Source organism: Fringilla coelebs (genome assembly GCF_963513975.1).
Source record: "Fringilla coelebs genome assembly, chromosome: 2".
NCBI lineage: Eukaryota > Metazoa > Chordata > Aves > Passeriformes > Fringillidae > Fringilla > Fringilla coelebs.
The window spans coordinates 39,470,052-39,486,706 of NC_140029.1; the positions used below are offsets into that span (position 1 = coordinate 39,470,052).

Consider the following 16,655-nt stretch of genomic DNA (forward strand, 5'->3'; position numbering starts at 1 on the left):
ATTCCTCAGTTTTAGGTAACCTTTCATTTTTCAAACTAACTTTTTTACATTAAAACTTAAATGCCAAATTGTCCTCCAATACTTATTTTTGCCAGCTGGATTTCTTAAGAACAAAACAAACTGACAGCATCCCATTAAGCTATATAGAGAAGTCTTCAGCAAAATTATCAGTTTATATTGTTTCAGAAAAAAAACTCATCTTACGCAAATTCATTCAGCTCAAAGACAAAAAGACACAGTATAGAAACTTATAACCCTTATCAACTTTCAGTTTCCCTAAAACAGATTTTTCTCCAACCTCCTTCTGAAACAGTCTCAGAATCCAAGTTTAAAAAAAAAAGTTACAAAAGGAATGTAGATCTTCCATTTCCAGTTAATTTATTTTTTCCATTTTCTGTCACTCAAGACTACAGTTTCTGGAGAACAGCTCAGTTCTGTGCAATTACTTTTACATCAACAAAAGCATTTGCATTATTTTTCATTTTATATTATGTGGCAGAACAAGATTTAGAACAGTCAGTTTAATACAACACCACCTGAAGTCTTAAGTGACTGATAGGAAAAACCTTATATGAAAGAAGTATAACTCACTTCTCACTACCCTGTTAAGTTTTAGTAGTTTACATTACTTTCCCATGGGATTTTTTCAGTCATTTATAGTTCATTGCTTCATATGGCTATAGAATCCCTGCTGTGTTAAAAAATGCCAAGTAAAATTATATCTCATTCACTGCTTTATGCTATACCTTCTTTTGTTCAGATCCAATTAGTGAAAGCTTGTTCTTCATTTATCATACTTTTAGCTGATTATGTTAGGCATTACAATAGTTCTCTAGCTTTCCTTGACAATGTTTGCACCATCAGTGTTACATTTATGGTTGAGGAGGCTCTTTCATCTTAACCCTCTATTCCAATCAGTTCAGGGGGAAAAGCACATATGATTACTCTTGTTCAGACAAAACTTCTTTGCTTGTGTTCTCATATCAAAAATAATTCTGCCAGATGTTTTAATTAAAAAAATGTGAATTTTACTGGTCCTTCCCCACTTTACCTATTCAAGTGTAAAGAATCAGTGTTTTGAAAGCTGAACACTGAAGTTAAAAAAACCAACAAAACTCAGCATTTTGAACAGTATACAACTTTTTTTCTCAGCTTTCCCCAAAATAACAGATGCAATCAAAGAGTATTAGCCACTATTTTCAAGAACCTGAAAGCATCCATTATGATTGATTTTATTCAGTACCACATAAGCAACTGTAATGCTCTATAGGGGTCTCAGCAGCCATTTTGTCAGGCTGCTTTTACACACCAGTTCACACATCCTCCCACCTCCACAAAACTAAATGCAATTCAATCCCATTTAATACCATTTCCAGCTATCTGTAAATTTGCATTAATACAGGAGCATCCAAAAGTCTCTGAAGTCACCTATCTCAAGTTTTGTTAACATTCTCTTCCCTACCACCATAACAATATTCACCTATAAAAATCTTTCAGATCTTTGGTCATTTTTTAAATTAATAGCACAAAACAGTATATTTTGTTCTTTGTATTCTCCCTCTTCAGGAAAGCTTTATTTAGTTCTCATCAGGTTGTTCCATTTTTGCCACATTCCCAGTTTATAACAGTCCTCTCTGCTGCTTCCTCCTCATAACAGCAAAGTTTAAATTCCTTGAAATGAAAATTCCTTTGTGCTCTTATAGCATAGTTACTAGTTTTATCTATTAATGGTAAATATGTCCAGCTTCATATTGCTCTAACAGCATACTCAAGACATTTACCATGGTGCTCCACAGAAACTAAATGTGAAGAACAAAAAAAAGCTGTTTCATGGAAATCTTACATGCATTTTTTTTATTCCCACCACCTCTATTCAGCACAGTAAATTCCACAAGGATTTCAGTAATATGAAAATTTAAAACAAGAAAAAAAATAGTCAAATATTCAACTAAAAGAAATCTAAAATAAAGCTCTACGTTAAGATAACTCACAAGTCTTGAAGTACTTTTATTCAAAGAGCATTATTTTAAGACTGTACAATTTCTATACAAACATTAGTGAAAATGCCTGCTTGAATCATTTGTGCTTATCACTTGATAAGGAATAAATTAGAGGCTATCACTGAAGAGCTTGAATTGCTAAATACCTTGTGATACCTGTTTTCTTTCTCACCTTAAATATTTAGTGAGCATGCTGAAGGAACTTTGCTTCTGTTCAATTTCAGTTGTGTTTTCAACCAGTATGACAAAACCAGAGTCAGTAACAGACCGACTGGACCGCCCTCCTTTTACAGTTATATTGGTTACAATTAATTCATATTAAGAGTATCAGGCTACCTGCTTCTCAGTGAGTAACTATACAGATGACAAGAAATGCAATAAAGGACTAACTACATCTCAAAGGTTACTACAAGTTCTAAGCATAAAATTTATCTACTGTAGCTAGTGCTACTTCTAAACATGTTAATAAAAAATTATTTTTGTAAGATATCCCTACCTACTTTGGTTACTTAAAACCCAGTCCCACCATTTTCAGTAAAGACAAACATAGTTGGAATGGGTACCTAGTTCAACTGCATGTCTTTACAGCTACTTCTGTCTTTGGTTCAGTGACCATCATCATCAGGGTAGCTGCCTATTATACTCATTGCTTTTGCAATAGACACCATGAAGGAGTGAGATATCCTGTCAAGCACAAAATCAAGAGAATACTAACAACTCTCTTGCAGCATCCCATCACTAAGCAAACACATTTTTCCTAGCTCCATGAGGACAGAGGTTCCTTTGGCAGCTTGTGTCAGCTCCTAAGTATGACTTCAGAACATTTGACATTTTGCTGTGACTGGTACAACCAAGAAGGATGCTGTTGATGAAACACTGCACAGCATTATGGATAACTATTGTTGGTGACTTTAATGTAAGTAACAGAGTAAAAGAACTTGGCCTGTGGACTCCTCTATCAAGGTCATCCAAAATGGCAATCACACACATCACTGCAATGGGCCAGATCATTCCTGTAATGAAAAACTAGAAGTACCCAAGTCATTAAAACAGACAACATTAAGTAAACTCTTTCCCAGTGCAAGCACACAAGGCAGTGACTGAAGGATCTATGGTAGACATAAACAACATGTATAATTAGACCCAAAAATCTAGCTTAGATTTCATATCACTATCTTAAGTACATAGAATAGTTTTTGAAGTAGCCTTCCTCTCATTTTCCTTTAAATACCTGGAGCTTCTTCAATGCACACAGCTAATGCTTAACTTCATACAGATAAGTTTGGTCAGTCTTTAGGTAAGGCTCCAGAGAGCCAAGCAGACACTATATCACCCTTACAGCATTTCTTAGAGCCTCATCTCTTGTCCATAAACTCAAAATGGCAGCATCCCCTCTAACACACTTAATATTATCTTTATGAACTGCCATGAGTATATCAATGCATTTCTGAGATACCAGTTTGGATTTTCTTTCTCTTGGGAACTATTACAAATTAAAGACCCTATTTGTATTTTAAAGCTAAGACAGCACTGTAGATCAAAGCAGCATAGGCATATTTTCAATTTCCTTTTTGTAATGCACTATTTGTACACCGTTCCCCCTAAGGTCACGAGTTGTACTTTTTCATGCCATTTTTACTCTTATTATGTTCTTCAATCTTGGTTTTTACTTACTGCTTTCAGATCTTGTCACAGTTTCCAGTTCATAGCAGAATCCACACAATCAACAGACACACTGGAGAGAAGACCAACTCATTTTCTCAAGTCTATTATGGACTGGTGAAAGAACATGTGGGGTTTTTTTAAACAGGTTTTTAAGTCTATTTTCAGGATGAATTCATGCCAGTGAAAAGGCTATGCAGTGCTGCTAAACAGTGAATCCATTTATCTTAACAGCAGATACTATATACATAAGATGGAATTCAAGTACCCATCAGCATGCTTCAGTTTTACTAGAGGAATCATAGATCATACAGAGTAGTTTGTATTCATATTCACATAACCCTTGGCTTCCAAAAGAATTAGAATTTATCATGATGTCTGACATCCACCCATTAAGAATTCATTTCACAGCCCATTGAGCACCCACAAGCTACCACATTACCAGTTATGGCTACCAGTTGAAATCCAGACCAAGTGTACTTTCCATTCACCTCAAAGAAAGAAATACGTACACCAAAATCCATCAGTAGAGCATTTCAGAAAGTCCCATTTCAGTCCCTTGCTCAATCTACAGCCTATTCATTGCCTTTTTGTGCATATTAGCAAAACAAAACTTAGATTTTACTGCTACTCTCACACTTGTTGCCCACATCTACATATGTGCACATGTATCTAGCTTAATCCACACAAAGAGAAAGGTAGCATTTACACAAACACAGAAAAAACATGCTAAATACTTATCCAATCCTTCCTCCACCTTGCTATCCCCACTCACTTCAAGCACATAGAGGAAAAGGACATACTAAGATACTTCAGAATTGCCAACATGCCTACAACAACAATCAAGAAGACTGCCTAGCAGCTGCAAGTCTTGCTGAATTACTAAACCCTCATCTATCACTTGAATTAAGTAGTACTCACAGCATTGGCGTCAACATCACTGTGTATGGCAACTGTTTTAATCCCCATCTTCTTACACGTTTTGATGACCTACCACATAAGAAGTGACAATTACCAATAGTTAAATACCAGTACTTTTAGAATTAAAAATAAAAAAATGAAAATGTTACATACTTACTCGGCATGCAATCTCTCCTCTGTTGGCAATAAGCAGTTTTTCAAAAGTCTGGAGGGAAAAGAACAATAAGAGTCTTGAGAAACAAACAGAATACAAATTTTTCTCTTTTCAGAAACACGCATTCTTTTCTCCTCCACTTCCACTAAAACCATGGCTTATTCATGAGCTTATAATTCTGAGATCATCTACTTTTAAAAGAGTTTTCCTGATTTAAATGATGATATAACAAACAGCATGCTATACTAGATCTACGTAGCACACACACAGGTTCAGAAGAAAAAGGCTTTGACTATCCACAGAACACCCCTTGGATCTCCTTGCCAACTGGAACCCTACAGAACCTCTAGAAGTCAGTCAAGCCCAGGGAAGAGGTGCAGTCAGTTTTATGTTTCCTGGAAGCAACACAGATACATGCTGGTATTATACAGATACAAGGCCAGCAGGTATAGTGGTCACTACCCACAACCAGTATAGATGACCTGGAACACAATACTCATCAATATGGGAGCCCTTTAAAAGGCATTCCAGTGATAAGGAAGAGAGGCTCCACCATGCCTTGGTCATGGAGGATAAAAGACCTACAGTTTGACTCTGAACAGGCATACCTGCTGAGTTACACCAGCCTTGCCCCTCCTCACCAGAGCCTCACATGAGGAACTCAACAAAATCCTGCATGGCCATCAGGACATTGTTACACACTAAATACTAAGTAGCATCTGCAATGCAATACAGAATAGCGAACCAAACTTACTACTCGCCTGAAATTCATCGTCACCTTTCACATTGGAATGCACTAATGCTGCAAATGTACCTCCATCACTTCTAGATCATGCCTGTAAGAGGGGATACCAAGCTGTTGGAAGTCAACAAGCCTTACACCCTTTCCCATTAAGAAAAGATTGGCAGAGCAGCACAGTTGTTCAGCATAAAAATCTCATTGCTGGGAGTGAGGGTTATTGCTGTCATGGGCCTTGCTACTAAACACAGGGGCACTTTAGAACTGCACTTGCTGGGTTATAAATACAGACTAACACTGAAAGGGACTGTCCTGGGTGACACACCCCACAGCTTTCTACACCCCAGACAACAGGGATGCAGCTTCAGGACACATCCCAAGTTTGTGAACAGTCCTACTCTGCCTTCCATGCTCCAAATGAAAAACATACAAAACCACATCAAGTTTATCAAATGATACCCAAAGACATTTGACAGCTATCCTTCCTCCACTACAAACAGCTTGTTTTCATAAGGACTAGGGGAAGAAGAGGTATTGCACTGCAACAACTAAACAGTTTACTAGCCTCACAGCCATTAGCTAATTTAAGGAGGGGAAGACAGGTGCCAGAGGAGAGGAAGGAACACTGCAAAATCCCAAAAGGATTGCTATTGACAGACTAGAACACAGTATTTGCTCTACACTCCAGAGAAACTCAAGGTGCCCTTGACCAAACTTACTTTTTCAATGTAAGCTGACATCACATGACCAGTTTAAAAATATGACCACATGATAACACCATACGGAAATTAAGTGATAAGAAATACCTCCAGGTGAGAGCTGCAGCAAGGTTATACAGTAAATTCAGCCAGATTTGCTAAATACCACTACCCAGTGCACAGACACACCTGACTCAATGGATCTTAAACAAGCTCAATTATCAGAGGTACCAATACTTTAAGAACACCACAGTAGCTAGCAACTTTTTTGAAGAGTTCTTAGCTGGTGATCTGGTCTAAAAAGGTTATCAACATCATAATATACAAACTGTTCCTGAGTCTAAATTTCAGCATTCTAGATACCTAAAGATTTTTAGGCATACAGACTTGAGGGGGAATTTAAAATGTACTCCCAAATACCTGATACTGAAAAGTGTCATGATTCAAGTTCACCATCAACCTAGTTCTTGGTACATAAATGCTATTTTATTAATCAGCTGTGGTCACAGCGCAAGACAAGACTTTCAATATCAAGATTATAAGAATATTTGACATTTTAATTTTTCAATTCTAGTCTCTGTCTAGAGACACAGATTAGACTCCAGTCCAGCACAATAAAAAAAAAAAAAATCACATACTGCTTTGGAGCTGATTAGGCTGAAAAGGTGCCACATGAAAGTCTTGTCATTACAAAGAGTTTAAGTGCTTTTCAGGTTTGTTTTGTTCACTGCCCCTTCCTCTGTCTGTAGTAGCCACTGGTTGAAATAACATAGCTCCTATGTGAGAGAAACCAAATACCCAACTCTATGGCCTAAATATAATTATGACCTGAACTAAGCAAGAACCTTAAGAAAAATAAATCTTCTGGGAAAAAACTGTAAAGTTACAGTTTTAGGTACACACTGGTTTTCCCCATTTCCTAATATTGTTTTACTTCTAGTTAATTGCTTCTACACTTGTGTATAAGGACAAGCCTATCAATCCTGAACTGCTGGCATCCTTGATCTTTAATATTAGTATACCTTCAGTCACATTATTTTTCCAAATGTGTTACTTTGGAGGCCATGCCAAGACAATCTCCCAGAAGGAAAGTTTTTCTTGGCTCATAACTGTAAATTGAGATTACTACTACACAACTCCCAAGATGAAGATTTGCTATTCCCTGCAGGCCTTAAAGGCCCATCTTTTTCCAAGGTCTGAAGTTCTCACTCCCATGCCAGGTCATCTACCAATCATGCTGCCACTGTTACAGAGTTTTGCTTCCACAAACAGCTTTTGGCTAGTCTAGCTCCTGAGTGTTTTAACAGGCCCATTACCACCCACACTATGAAAAACATTAACAGTTGTTTCATAATTATAACATGCTCAGGCCAGTATGTAACTTTCCCAAGCTCACAATCACTTATTAAGCCTTTTGGGATACACTCAAAGTAGTATTCCAATCTTGCTTGCTTGACATGTATCCTGCAAAAGCAACTTTCTTTTTGGTTTAGAAAGAAAAACATGCTGTTAAACCAGTGATGGGTTATACCAAAAGAACTACCATTGTTAGTAGCAGCACAAAGAAGAGAGCAGCTTAAAAACCCAAATGTCAGTATTACATTACTATTAGTAAGAAACAAAAAGAAAACGTGCACCATACTACTTACCTTTTCATTTGGATCATACACAGATGAATAGAGTTTATGTGAAGTTATAAGGCACCATCTTGAACACAGCGTTTCCCACTACAGAAGAAACAGGGAGTTAAGCATGTTACAGCATGCATTACATTAAAACATTTCATACACTAACATCTCAAAGAAATATCCATAGTCTTTCATTCCCTCACCAAGTGGATTAAAGCTCAAGGAGAATTGCCCTTCTCCAAGCAAACACCCACAAACAGTAACCAGAAAAAATTCAGAAGCTCTAGATATGAGGTCATCAGCTTACACATAACTTTTTTTGTCATATATTCTCTACTATACCATCTTCTTTCCTTCCTGTTCCAAGAAATACCTACAAGAAATTCCCAAAAGAGCATGCATGCATATGCCTGTACCCAGTGGTGATGGGGAGAGGCCTTCACTGCTGGGAATACAGCAGGCAGTAGACTGGCCCATACAGAGGGGAGAAGTAGAAGAGACTCTAGATGCTAGCTAAGCTCTCAGTCTTCCCGATGCCAGGCTACTAACAGCAGCCTGAGGAAAAGAGGTCTTTTTCCCTTAGACTTCTGCTCTGAACCAACTTTTACATAGACAGTTCCTATAGCTTGACAGTTTTGCACAACACAAGAAAAAGCAGTATACACACACTATTTCAAAGAAAACACAATAGATTATATCATAGATTTGTAAGTGAAACAAAAAGGAGACTCAGATGGGTATTACTCGAGCAAATAATTTTAGAATGTAATGGCAGTTAGCCATAAACAAAAATAATCATACAGATAAAATGATACCACACCAAAGATGCATCAATACAGACAGCTCTGGCAAAGTGACACTTAATCACCCACTTGGAAACAAAAAGACTATAAAAAGCCTTAATAATAGATATTGTCTAGTAGGAAACATAAAACAACAGTGACAGGAACTGCCAGAACTCAGAATCTGTCAATTCCATCTCAAAGAACTGTTCTCAAAAGTTGCAGAAATCTGAGGAAGTAGTAGAAAGTAAAGGCAGTCCTGTGAAAAGACTGAGGAAAAAAGATACAAATATGGACTACATTAGAAAAAAGATCAAAAAATAAGGAAGCATATGTTCACATAAAGAGCTTAATTAGAGAATTCAGTTGCACCTTCCACAAGGGTAGTGAACCTAAGACAATTCAAAAATTGATAAAATTTTAAGTCTACTGTAAGTTCATATTGATTTTGAAGTAACAGTGACTGTCAGTAACTGGAATGTGAACATTCTCTATACAGCCCTCTAGTCTGATTAAGTTTGAAAATACTTCTCATGTTGCATCACAGAAAGCAGAAACCAGCCAAGGATTGAGAAGGCCATCACATTTGTAATGCAGCTGATCTTTTAATGTTATAAAGGAAAAACAATATATTTCAACACAAGTAAAGGAAGCCTTAGAGCTATACCATCTCTTGCCAGCTCCAACCAAGCTTCATGAGAAGAAAGCTACTATAGTTACACAAATTGTTTAGTTGCCAGTTACTAGTGGCAGACATAGCATACACTGTTCCTAGATAATCCACCCATGCTTAATTCTTCTGAACAATTCACGTGTGTTTAATTTTTCCTGAAACTAAAAAAGGTTAGTGGAAAGCAACCACTCTACCTTGTTCACTGAGTTGTTTACCATTCAGTTTTGTTTGTTTTGGTGGGGGTTTTTGCTTATTTTGTTTCTTTCACTTCATTCCTCAAAGAAAAAATCCAAACCAACCGGAAACACCAGTCATTTGATATACTAGAATCAAATCCACTCGAGGTTTCTTTAGTTTTTTGGGGTTTTTTTGCAGGATTATATTATTCTTCATCTGAGGGTGTGACAGTACAATCGGTTTCAGGCATTAAAGAGATGGAGTAAAGGACAGAATTCTGCAAGCTGCAGTCACACCTGCCAGCTGGTCACTATCCCAAGTTTACAGCACAATTGTTACACCTTCAGTGGCTGTACTGTGATCTAGATATAGTCAGAGGGCAGAGGAAGGATACCTAGAGAAGCAGCAGAGTACACTCTCCTGCTCCTCTCCATACACATGGTTAAGCAGATTTCCCCCTCCTCGGAAACACTATTAACAGAAGTGCTTGAGAGACCACAAATAGTCTAAGGAAGGTCATACAGGACACGCACAAAAGCTCTCCACCAAGTTAATATTATTCATTGGAGAAAGTACTTGTTAAGGGTCAGTGGGGCTAATCTAAATACTTGCAGTTAGCAGGGAAAAGGCAACAACCAGGCAAGGAAGGAAAAGCTTCTGAACTTTCTTGTAAATACCTTTCATACAAAACTAGTTTTGGATGCCTGTGAGAAGCCAGAAAAGCTATGTACAGGAGACTGGAAGGAAAGGCTATGATGGGGGAAATTAGCTAGCATTAAACTGTAGAATCTTAGCCATCTTGGGAGGAAAAAAAAAAAAAAAGCCCTGTTAAAACTTTTTATGCAGAAAGAAAAAAATTACCAAGCAATTAAAAGAACTTGGAAAAACTTTAAACCACACTCAGTTCTGGTTTTACACTACAGAATTGGACAGATTCCATACAAAAATCTTGTAATAGCCTAGCCCAACTATATACCTATGTTTAAAAATTTAACTGCCTCCTCTCATACACACAAGCAAATCACTGAGAAAGTCAAGTTCAGCCCTGAATAGAGTACTTGTGGGGTAATTTCCTAAAACAAATCAAGCCTACTGTTCAACTCAGATGTGACATCTCAACTCTAGTTCACAGCTTTTAAAAGAACAGTTTTTATATACACTAAGGTTTAAGAGCTTGCATCCACTTAAAGAAATATGTCTTTAGAGGTCTGCTCCTAGCCACTAAGAGCAATTGAATAATTACCTAAAAATAAACAAGCATTTTGAAAATAACGCATACCTAAGGCCACAAAGAATGTTACTAAATTGCCATCTCCAACCCTACAGCTGTGCAGGTAGCATCATCAACCCCTAGGCTCCCAAGCTCCTGCCATAGGTAGGTTTTTTACATCAAACCCCCAAAGACCTCTCAAACGAACAACGCAGCAAAGCCAATCTAACTCTCAAGCTATATCCTTAATTGGCTGCATCCCCCAAACCACACATGCCCTAGCTATTATACCTTACACAGACATTTCCTCAGAACACAGCCCAGAGAGCTCAGCTTTACCTAAACACTTCCTTCTATCTTGTAAAACTAGGAGAGGGCAGTAGAGTCATCTAGTATAACCTATTTTTGTCATGATTTGTTACTTCTATTTGATAAAGCTTTTGACTCTTGAAAGCCCAAGAATGCAGGCTATTCATTTATGAGAACTCAGTTCTGGACTTCTGCATTTGACTTAAGAGTTTCCCATGCCTAGCAAATTTTTGGAAAACAGATAGTATCAGTGGTGTACTTTGGAAAAGCATCCTGCTTTGTCTATTATTAATTGCAAAATAGCCAAACTGATCTACAGCAACTGTAACAGTTATAAAATAGATTCGTAGTAAAAAAAAAAAAACAACAAAAAAAAAACCAAAAAAAAAAACTAGAGTACCTTGTAGAATAGCATGCCCACTGCACACTGTCACTTTGAGACCTCACAGACAAATTGCCTCCCCTTGGACACCCAACCCTAGGAAACCTCCTGAGGTGGTTTAAGGACACAGCATACAACAGCAAAACAGAAAATTAACTTATTATTTAGATATGGCTTATATGTGTGTTTTTAAAGGTTTACGTGCCCTCACAGAGGCAGGAAATCTCTCTGCCATGCTGGTCAGCTTGTAAATAACTCATTGATACTGAGCTTTACAGGCAGAAAAAGGCCTCAGTGTTGAAATGGAGATGCAGAGTTCCACATTTCAGGCAGGAAAAGCATCATATATCAATATTTGCTGTAAGAAGTCTAGTATGGGAAGGAATGTGTATTTTAGCAATACTAGAAAATACAGTAAGCAATACTCAATAGTAACAGCCAGACTAGCACATTTCTTTTCACTACAGAAATTCTACCTCTCCTAAAATTTTTGCCCCTACACTTTCAGAGACTCAGATGTAAGATACCATAAAAATAACCCCTTTATCTTTGTGGTGTATCTAGTATTAGCCACCAGTATTCCTGAGTAGTTATAAAACTAACTAAAGTTATGATTTATTTTTTCATGTTTTGATTACACAGCAACTGTTCCCAAATCTTTATTTCAACTCATCTGACAATATAATTTCTTTTGTGTGGAACTCTACTGATGGGGTAGGTATAAAGCACATAGGAAGCAGACACCTTCACATAACTGCAAGTCTTTTAATCTGTAAGGCTGAAAACATAGATTCATAATACAATATTGTATAAATCTCATAAATGGGAAGGGAAACATAACACTTCTGTATATCTCTTCTCTAAGGAAGCACTTTCCCTTCCTTTGTATGCTCAGAGTGCTGAACAGCCAAGCCCTTGTAAGTGTGAGCAGATTCTCCTGAAGCCACCAGCAAACACAGCTGTGGTGCAAGGTTCTGTAATGCACACTGCACTTCACAGTTCCTTCTCTCTGACCAGACTGACAAACACCCACGATTCTAAGAACAGGAAATCTCTTTCCTATTTGCCAACATAGCATACAAACTACAAACAAGGAAACAGTCATCCACCTAAGGCTATTTTTCTAAACTCAATCATTCCTATATCCAGGTAGCTTCTCCTCTGTGCCAGTCCCTAAAGCTTGTAGAGTGAACCAGGCATGGGAACACAACCAGCTGAGAAGCTACCCACAAGAAGTGGGAAAAACATATTCTCAGCCAGATTTCAGTCTAGCTTATCCAAGATATCCATGCAGTAGTGCTGGCACAAGTTGGAGGGAGGCAGGAGCAGCCTGTGGTCAAGACCTAGCAGCTGCAGAAAGTTGGAACAGTTTCTAATGGCAGCAGCCTTAAGACATACAGTAAGGCTGGCTGGCACCTGTGAAATAGATCACAGTACTGTAACAATCTATGCAAGCTGGGAACAGACAAAATAAATTAAAACAAAAAGAGTGTTTCAGAACAAGAGTGACATTTTTTTACCCAACATAGACTTTAATGAACTCTCAATTTATTTTTTTTCATTTCAAAAGTTTTTGTTGTACTTTTTGCCCGGAATGCATAGCACAGCCTGTCTTCCCTACAAATTACAAAAAGCTAATCCTGGAACCAGAAATCTCCACCTGAATTACATTTTAAGAGTGCTTACCGGTACTAAAATCTATAGTTTACATACTAGAAACAATCACTAAACTCCAGAAGTTTGTGCCTACATTCATCTCCACAAATTGGCAATCATTTGAACTCCCTTCCCCAGTGGCAAATGATATCCAGCCTTGCTATCCCATCAGCCTTGTTCTGCACTTATGAACAAGGGTGAAAATATTTCCCTGGAATAACGGCATGCTAAAAATAACATCACAGCAAGGGGCTCCCACCATACAGATACCTTCCATGACTTAAAAATACTGGGTGCACAGATGGCAGAGAAACTTTCCATACATTAAATTGAATTATTAGAAAACTTACCTACACTGATAAAATCTATATCAGCAGTTTATTCTTAAAGTCATGATGTATAGTATTTATCACTTCCTTTTACATTATTTTAAACAGTCCAGCAGCTCTCTTAAAAGTTTCATGACTGAAATATCAAAAGCCATGTCCCACGCGCATTTTCTGATTACAGCCTTCTCTCAACATCAGGTTTTCTCACAGCTCCAGAAGTGCAAAGCACTTAAAATGAAATTTCAGTTATATTCTAAGCAGAACCCATTCTGCATAAAACCTGAACAGAAATGACAGGCACTACATTAGAAACAGAGCAGAGTCAAATGCCCAGCTCAGTGTTCCTGCACCTTTCTCAGGTCCTTTATTGATTCCCACATGAAAGCAGCACAAGAAGTTAAGGACATCTCAGTAGCTACTAGGCCTTGCAAAAATTGTTGGAGTTCCAAGCACAGTCAAATTTGAAGACGCCAATTTATTATTTGTCTATGTCAGCAAAACATAAGTGTGTGACAGCAATTTCCATGCAAATTCATTTTATTAGAGGTTTCCCAATATATTGTTGTCTTCATGGTGTCCTTCAGGGCTATAAATCACTTCAGTGATATAATTCATGAGTGCTATTAAGTAGCTATTAAAAAATTTTGTTTTACAGAGGTGCCACTAACGCAACATGTTCAATACTGCATGCACTGGTGCTATCAGACAAGACCCTTGAGATGCCAGAGAGAAGGAAACAAAGGCCTTTTACAGGCTCCAAAGGACTGACATCAGTCTTAGAACTAACTTAGTAGGAAGAGCAGAAGCCTTTCACATCTATATACACATCCCCATGGCTACCAAAAACAAAGATGTCAAACAGGATGGGCCCTCTGTTAATGTGAAGTCATCTCCAATAAACAACTCTGGTTTTCAAAAAGCTTCTCTTGTTTACACCTTCACAGGAAAACAGGTTTACTAGATATATTTCCTAAGGAAAAATACTTGGGCAAAACACGTGCCCTTTTCCTCTTTAATCCCTTTTCAAAATTCCCTGCCCACAGAAACCACCTCTTTTACATGATTCCTAGAAACAGGTGAGGAGTACCTTACAGTATTGCTATGAGGCAACATTTCTAGAGAGAAGCCCATCCCAAACCCTCAGGGGTGCACTGGGCAAAACATTTTCTGTAATTCATTGCACTCTTCTCCACTGGAACACTACACAGTTTTCCTTTTCAGGAAAAAAAAAACCACCAAAATGTACATTCTTTCTACAGAAAACAATTAGAAGTATGTTGCACTACTTTTCCCATAAAGAAACTAACTGCAGTGTCATTCAACTGTTACACAGCACAATGTGCAAATGCTGTTTGTTCTTATATAAAACAGTATCTTTCTCTTAATGCAATCTGTAGAAAGTACAGAGGTGAAGTAACAGAGGTGAAAACACAGCAGGTGCCTCAGCAAAGCTACTCCACAGCCTACAGAATAAGGTTTGTTAGATAATTTCAGGTCTTAATCAAAAACATTGGTATGGTTCTGCAATGAGTTTATTGCCTTTCCATGAAAAGCAAGAAAAACAGTAAAGCTTTAAGTAACAGCTGAAAGCACCATAAGTATCTGGGATAAAGGGGGAGGTGGGAGGCAATGGGGGGGAAAGGATAACTCCTTTCTCTGTTAGCTAACATTTTACATCTAAAAATAGCACAAAACTACTCTCCACCCCAGAGTTTTCATAAGCTTGTGTTTAACAGAGGGAAAGGGCAGAAGGAAACTAAAATCACAGAACCTCAGAATCAATCAGGTCAAAAAAGACCTCTGGGATCATCGAGTGAAACATATGGCTAAACACCATCACGTCAACTAGACCACGGCACAGAGTGACACGTCCAGTCTTTCCAGGAACACCGCCGGGGACGCTGACTCCACATCCTAAAGTATCACATAACCCGGATCACCAGCAGAAAATTAACTTTAAAAAAACCGAAACAAACAAATCACGGTCTCCTGGCAACACGCCGACGGGATACACCAAGGAAGGGCCTCTGGGGCACCGGGAGCCCGCAGGCACGGAAGCCAGGCTTCACAGCCCCCGGCAGCCGCCCGCTCCCGGCCGCCCCTCGCCCGCCGCACGGCCGCTGCCGGCGCCCACCCGGGGCCGCGGCCCAGCACACACAGCGCTCCCCGAAGCCGCTCACCCAGCCGGGGACCCCAGCCGGTCACACGGGGAAGCTCCTCGGGGGAGACACCACCCACCCCCCGCCCTCCCGCACACAGAACAGCCCCCGCCCGGCGACCCCAATCACGGGGAGCCTCCACCACCCGCAGCTCGGCGCCCCCAGGCCGCCGCCACTCTCGTGCCGGCCCCGAAGGCGACGCTCACCGCCGGCAGCCGCGCCCGCCGGCCGCCGCAGCGCAGGAGCGGAGCCAGCGCCATGTCCGCGGCCGCCGCTGCCCGGCCGCCCTTTCACCCGCGCCGCCGGGGCCGGGCCGCGCGCAGCCAATCCCGGCGCGCGCCCGCCCGCCGGAGGCGGGGAGGGGCGCGAGGGGCCCGCCGCGCGCCGCACGTGCCCCTCGGGGTCGCGCTTGCGCGTGCCGCTCCGGGGGCGGCTGCGGCGGCTACGCGCGCGCCCCCGCCGCGCTCGCGCTGCGTACGCGCGCGCCCGGCGCGTGGGGCTGACCCCGGCGGGACCGCGCCCTGTGCGCGCGCACGAGCCGCAGGACATCCCCGGCTGGAAGGGACCCGCAAGGGTCATCCGAGGCCAACTGCTGGCCCTGCGCAGGACAGCCCCCGAGGCACGCCTTGTGCCTGAGAGCGGTGTCCCGTGCTTGTGCTCCGTCGGGCTGGCGCTGTGACCCCTGCCCTGGGAGCCTGTTCCAGGGCCCAAACACCCTCTGGGGGAAGAACCTTTTTCCTCATACCCCGCCCAAAGCTCCCCTGACACAGCCTCGTGCCGTTACCCTGAACGTATGGAGCTGCCTGCTCCTGTGCACCGGCCAGGAGCCACAGCAGCACCGGGAGGGCATCCGTCCCTCCCCTGGGCTTCCAAGGGGAGAAGGTGCAAAGCGCAGCTGTGACAGCGTGCCTGATCCAAGCTCCTGCCCTACGAAACACGAGCACGGTCGGCATGAGAGAGATGCTGATCATCCTCTGCTTCACGTCGTCTGCAGGAAGTACTTGCTGCTTGGCTTCCGAGCACGCGAGAAACTCCCAGTCAGCTCCTTCTGCAATGACCTGTGCAGCAGGGTCCGCGTTCTCTGCGGCGGGTGTGCTGGATCTCAGCTGATGGACGTGACAGAGCAGTGCCGAGCCCTAAGTAAACTATCATCCCAGGAAATGCTGTAAAGGTTTT

The 16,655-nt window shown here is 40.6% G+C and overlaps 1 protein-coding gene across 1 annotated transcript in view; it reads right to left on the minus strand.

The window, feature by feature from the left end:
* The window catches only part of PCCA (propionyl-CoA carboxylase subunit alpha), a 270,787-nt gene extending 254,976 nt beyond the window's left edge, over positions 1-15,811 (minus strand). Inside the window, exons 1-4 of the mRNA XM_084201347.1 lie at positions 15,686-15,811; positions 7,824-7,901; positions 4,741-4,788; positions 4,584-4,652 (exon numbers count right to left, since the gene is read on the minus strand). Coding sequence (XP_084057473.1) covers positions 4,584-4,652; positions 4,741-4,788; positions 7,824-7,901; positions 15,686-15,739 — 249 coding nt within the window. The 5' untranslated portion in view covers positions 15,740-15,811. The remainder of the gene's footprint in view (positions 1-4,583; positions 4,653-4,740; positions 4,789-7,823; positions 7,902-15,685) is intronic.
* Positions 15,812-16,655: the final 844 nt, after the last annotated feature.